Source organism: Bison bison, unplaced genomic scaffold, assembly GCF_000754665.1.
Source record: "Bison bison bison isolate TAMUID 2011002044 unplaced genomic scaffold, Bison_UMD1.0 scf7180017864386, whole genome shotgun sequence".
Classification (NCBI taxonomy): Eukaryota; Metazoa; Chordata; class Mammalia; order Artiodactyla; family Bovidae; genus Bison; species Bison bison.
Window position 1 is genome coordinate 758,367 of NW_011494958.1, and position 6,304 is coordinate 764,670.

The 6,304-nt window shown below is 43.9% G+C and overlaps 1 protein-coding gene and 1 pseudogene across 1 annotated transcript in view; both read right to left on the bottom strand.

Moving 5' to 3' along the window:
- LOC105001957 (olfactory receptor 10T2-like) overlaps positions 1-4,925 on the bottom strand; it is a 24,022-nt gene extending 19,097 nt beyond the window's left edge. The window contains exon 1 of the mRNA XM_010858395.1: positions 4,914-4,925. Coding sequence (XP_010856697.1) covers positions 4,914-4,925 — 12 coding nt within the window. The remainder of the gene's footprint in view (positions 1-4,913) is intronic.
- A 386-nt stretch (positions 4,926-5,311) lies between these two features.
- The window catches only part of LOC105001958, a 5,259-nt pseudogene continuing 4,266 nt past the window's right edge, over positions 5,312-6,304 (bottom strand).

Consider the following 6,304-nt stretch of genomic DNA (forward strand, 5'->3'; position numbering starts at 1 on the left):
GGAAAACCACTAGACCATTCAGGTATGACCTAAATCAAATCCCTTATGATTATACAGTGGAAGTGAGAAATAGATTTAAGGGACTAGATCTGATAGAGTGCCTGATGAACTATGGATGGAGGTTCATGACATTGTACAGGAGACAGGGATTAAGACCATCCCCATGGAAAAGAAATGCAACCATGCCGTCTGAACTCCAAACTCATAAATCCAACAATTAAAAACCAATCAGTGTCAGAACGATGCCTTCAAAAATTCCCTCCTCCATAAAGTAATGAAAGTGAAAGTGTTAGTCCCTCAGTCATGTCTGACTCTTTGCGATCCCATGGACTGTAGCTCACCAGGCTCCTCTGTCCATGGAATTCTCCAGGCAAGAATACTAGAGTGGGTTGCCATGCCCTCCTCCAGGGGATCTTCCTGACCCAGGGATAAAACCCAGATCGCCAGCATTTCAGGCAGATTCTTTACAGTTTGAGCCACCAGGGAAACCCCTAAAAAAGCAATGAGAAAACTAAAAATAGATAGTGGTACTGATGGCATAATCTTGTAAATATACTACAATCCCCTGAATGGTGCACTTTAAATATGTGAATTTTATAGTATTTGAATTATATTTCAATTTAAAAAATCAATCAATGTAATCTACCATATTATCAAACTAAAGAAGAAAACTTATATATTGACACAGAAAAAGCACTTGACAAAATCCATCACTATTAGTACACTAGTAATAAGAGACTTCCACAACTTGATATACTTCTACCCAAAACCTACAGCTAACACTTTACTTAATGGTGAAAGATTTAATGTTTTCCCTCTAAAATGTAAAACAAGACCAGGATGTCTCCTTTCACCACATCTATTCAATATTGTATTGAAGTCAATCTCATAAAATAAGGCAAGGAATTCCTAGCAAAACATAAAAGAAAAAGCATTTTGACTGGGCTTTAGTAAAACTAGAAATGTCTGCGTTATAAAAGATACAGTTAGAAGAGTGAAAAGTTAAGACATTTGAAATAAAGATATTTGCAAATATCTGACAAAAGATTGTTATCTAGAACATATAGAGAACTCCAAAAATCAACAGTAAGAAAACAAAAAAAGTCTTCAGTTGGGTTCAGTTCAGTCGCTTAGTTGTGTCCAACTCTTTGTGACCCCATGAACCACAGCACACCAGGCCTCCCTGTCCACCACCAACTCCCGGAGTTCACCCAAACCCATGTCCATCGAGTCGGTGATGCCATCCAACCATCTCATCCTCTGCCATCCCCTTCTCCTCCTGCCCTCAATCTTTCCCAGCATCAGGGTCTTTTCAAATGAGTCAGCTGTTTGCATCAGGTAGCCAAAATACTGGAGTTTCAACTTCAACATCAGTCCTTCCAGTGAACACCCAGGACTGATCTCTTTTAGGATGGACTGGGATTATTGATATTTCTCCCAGCAATCTTGATTCCAGCTTAAAAATGGACAAAACAGGGACTTCCCTAGTGGTCCAGTGGTTAAGAATCCCCCTTGTAATGCAGAGAACACTGGTTTGATCTCTGATCCTGGAAAATCCCACACGCCATGAGGCAACTAAGCCTGCATGCCCTAGAGCCTACGCTCCACACAAGAGGGACCACCACTATGAGAAGCCTCACAGCACAGCTAGAGTGTAGCCCCTGCTCACTACAACTAGAGAAAGCCCACATGCAGCCAAAGGAAGACCCAGTGCAGCCAAAAATAAAATAAACTAATTTTTTTAAATGGACAAAACACACAAGACAAACATTTCACTAAAGAGGATATACAGATGGCAAATAAATACATGAAAATATGATCAAATCATTAGCCATTAGGGAAATGCATATAAAAACCTCAATTAGATACATCTGTGCATCTAATCAGAGAAGACAATGGCACCCCACTCCAGTACTCTTGCCTGGAAAATCCCATGGATGGAGGAGCCTGGTAGGCTGCAGGCCATGGGGTCGCTAAGAGTCGGACACAACTGAGTGACCTCACATTCACTTTTCACTTTCACGAATTTGGAGAAGGAAATGGCAACCCACTCCAGTGTTCTTGCCTGGAGAATCCCAGGGACGGCGGAGCCTGGTGGGCTGCCGTCTATGGGGTCGCACAGAGTCGGACACGACTGAAGCGACTGAGCAGCAGCAGCAGCAGTGCATCTAATAAAATGGCAAAAGATAAAAACAAAACAACAACAATAACAAAACTTGACGATACCAAGTGCCAATGAGGATGTGGAACTGGAGGTTTCAGACATTGTTGTAAATGCAAAATTGCATATAGCCTCTCTTGAAAACAATGTGGAAGTTTCTTATAAAGTTAAACATCTTTACCATATGGGCCAATAATTCCACTTCTACATATTTTTCCTAGGAAATGAAAACATACATCCACACAAAAACCTATCCATGAAATGTTTATGACAGCCATATTTAAAACTGCCAGAAACTGGTCACAATGCCGATGTCCTTCAATAAGTAAAGGGTTAAACAAACTGTGATATATCCTTATAGTGGAATACTACTCAGAAATGAAAAATAGAAACTTACTGAAACATGGAAGAAAAGCTATGACAAACCTAGACAGTGTATTAAAAAGCAGAGACATCACTTTGCCAGTAAAGGTCCCTATAGTCAAAGCTATGGTTTTTCCCGTAGTCATGTATGGATGTGAGAGTTGGACCATAAGGAAGGCTGAACACCGAAGAACTGATACTTTTGAACTGTGGTGTTAGGGAAGACTCTTGAGAGTCCCTTGGACAGCAAGGAGATCAAATCAGTCAATTCCAAAGGAAATCAACCCTGAATATTCATTGGAAGAACTGATGTTGAAGCTGAAGTTCCAATACTTGGCCACCTGATGCGAAGAGCAAACTCACTGGAAAAGACCCTGACGCTGGAAAGATTGAGGGCAGGAGGAGAAGGGGGTGACAGAGGATGAGATGGTTGGATGGCATCACTGACTCGATGGACATGAATTTGAGCAAACTCCAGGAGACAGTGAAGGACAGGGAAGCCTGGCATGCTGCAGTCCATGGGGTTCTCAAGGAGTCAGACAGAGAACTTAGCAACTGAGCAACAACTGAAACATGAATCAAAGGAGGCGGAGTGACTGTTTAGTAGTTGTTTCCACAGAATTCCTGCTTCCACAAAACTGATAACCCTTAAATATACCCCACCCCCCAGTTCCAGAGCAGAGACTGATTGCTTTAAGAAATAAGCACATTCTTTTTTTCTTTTTGGTGGTAAAGCTGAATTAGCTGATGCACTATCAAAGGTGTCAAAAACTTAAAGATTGTTGAGAGGCAAAACCCAACAATTTTATTTCAAGATAGCAAGTTGCCCTGGCATACAAAAAAAAAAAAAACACAGAAAAAGTTTATTTGGTGGTCACTGCATGAATCTTGAAACCAAATTCCAGATTGATGATACTGATAAAAGATGGTAGTTATTAATTAATCCATGTTCAGTTCAGTCACTCAGTCATGTCCAACTCTTTGCAACCCCGAGACCCAAGGACTGCAGCATGCCAGGATTCCCTGTCCTTTACCAACTCCCAGACCTTATTCAAACTCATGTCCATCGAGTCGGTGATGCCATCCAACCATCTCATCCTCTGTCATCCCCTTCTCCTCCCACCTTCAATCTTTCCCAGCATCAGGGTCTTTTCAAAAGAGTCAGTTCTTCACATCAGGTGGCCAAATTATTGGAGTTTCATTTTCAGCATCAGTCCTTTCAATGAATATTCAGGACTGATTTCCTTTAGGATGGACTGGTTTGATCTCTTTGCAGTCTGCGGGACTCTCAAGAGTCTTCTTCAATACCACAGTTCAAAAGCATCAGTTCTTTGGTGCTCAGCTTTCTTTATAGTCCAACTCTCACATCCATACATGACTACTGGAAAAACCATAGCTTTGACTAGACAGACCTTTGTTGGCAAAGTAATGTCTCTGCTTTATAATATGCTGTCTAGGTTGGTAATAGCTTTTCTTCCAAGGAGCAAGCGTCTTTTGATTTCATGGCTGCAGTCACCATCTGCAGTGATTTTGAAGCCCAAAGAAATAAAGTCTCTCACTGTTTCCGTAGTTTCTCCATCTATTTGCTATGATGAGATGGGACTGGATGCCATGATGTTAGTTTTTGAATGTTGAATTTTAAGCCAACTTTTTTACTCTCCTCTTTCACTTTCATCAAGAGGCTCTTTAGATCTTCTTCACTTTCTGCCATAAAGTTGGTGTCACCTATGTATTTGAGGTTGTTGATATTTCTCCCAGCAATCTTGACTCCAGCTTGTGCTTCATCCAGCCCAGCATTTCACATGATGTACTCTGCATAGAAGTTAAATAAGCAGGGTGACAATATACAGTCTTGTTGTACTCCTTCCCCTATTTGGAACCAGTCTGTTCTTCCATATACAGTTCTAACTGTTGCTTCTTGACCTGCATACAGATTTCTCAGGAGACAGGTAAGGTGGTCTGGTATTCCCATCTCTTTCAGAATTTTCCACAGTTTATTGTGATCCACATGGTCAAAGGCTTTGGTGTAGTCAGTAAAGCAGAAGTAGATGTTTTTCTGGAACTCTCTTGCTTTTCAATTACTCAGAGGATGATGGCAATTTGATCTCTGATTCCTCTCCCTTTCTAAATCCAGCTTTAACATCTGGAAGTTCATGGTTCACATACTGCTGAAGCCTGGCTTGGAGAATTTTGAGCATTACTTTGCTACCGTATGAGATGAGTGCAGTTGTGCAGTAATTTGAAGATTCTTTGGCATTGACTTTCTTTGGGATTGGAATGAAAACTGACCTTTTCCAGTCCTGTGGCCACTGATGAGTTTTCCAAATTTGCTGGCATATTGAGTGCAGCACTTTCACAGCATCATCTTTTAGGATTTGAAATAGCTCACCTGGAATTCCATCCCGTTATCCACACTAGCCCACTGCAAACTAATTTACATTGCCCGCCAGAACTCTCCCACATAACCTTGTTATGGGTGGGGACTCCCGTGTTGGCTCCCGACAATCATATATACGTAAATGAGTCTCTGTTAGTACTGACACCTCCTTCTCACTCCCCATAGGATTTAAGTTCTAGTTTCAGCCATCTTATGGGTTAAACGTGCTTGGTCTAACAGAGAACTATTTAGATGTTGTCAAGCAAGATTTTCTTTATTTGATGGTAACAACAGAGGCTACAGTTTAGTACTTAAACCAGCAGTTAATAGGGACCTTCTATTCAGCTGCCGTCTATGGGGTCACAGAGTCGGACACGACTGAAGCGACTTAGCAGCAGCAGCAGCAGCATTCAGGCAGAGTAACTAAAAGCAGCTGTGAAAACTGCAAAGAAAACTAGAGACAGGACAAGAGGCAGTGAAAGCCTGACTGCTGTAAGCTGGTACACACCCCTGCATTTCAGCAAGCACAGGAAAGCCAAAGTCACTGACTGCTTTCCTCACTGACTTGAATTGACAGTTTCTTCTCCAACCATCTTGTTACTGGTTGCATTCTACTGCTGCTGCTACTGCTAAGTCGCTTCAGTCGTGTCTGACTCCATGTGACCCCATAGACGGCAGCCCAGCAGGCTCCCCCGTCCCTGGGATTCTCCAGGCAAGAACACTGGAGTGGGTTGCCATTTCCTTCTCCAATGTGTGAAAGTGAAAAGTGAAAGTGAAGTCGCTCAGTCGTGTCTGACTCTTTGCGACCCCATGGACTGCAGCCCACCAGGCTCCTCTGTCCGTGGGATTTTCCAGGCAAGAGTACTGGAGTAGGGTGCCATTGCTTCAGGTTGCATGTGCTTTAATTTGCTTCCTGGGGGTCCCAGAGGCTGCTCTCCAGGCAGAGGCGCCAGGCTGGGCTCTCCTGCAGCGGGCCCCCCATGCCAGCCCTGCAGACCCTCGGGAAGGGCCGTGTCCTCCTCCAGGCCTCCCGTGCCCTCCACGAGCTCCTCGTAAGTGATCTTCTCAGCGAACGGCCGCGGCCCAAGCAGCTCCACCATGTCAGCCCGCTCCAGCACCTCCTTCTTCAGCAGCCGCCTGCCCAGCTTGTCCACCTTGTCCACCTGCTCACAGTAGCATATGAGCAGGTCCAGAGTGCATGCAAGCGCGGAGCCAATGAGCCACCGCACCTCCTTGTCTATGAGCTGGGCCATGGCCTCGCTGAATGGCTTCTCCACCAGTGCCTCTCCTGGCCACGGGAGGTCGAAGGACACCTGGCCCAGCTTCTCGCTCATCCCGAACTGCATGATCTGAGCCTAGGCGCTCTGGGTGACCTTCCTCAGGTCATCCTGGGCCCCCGTGGT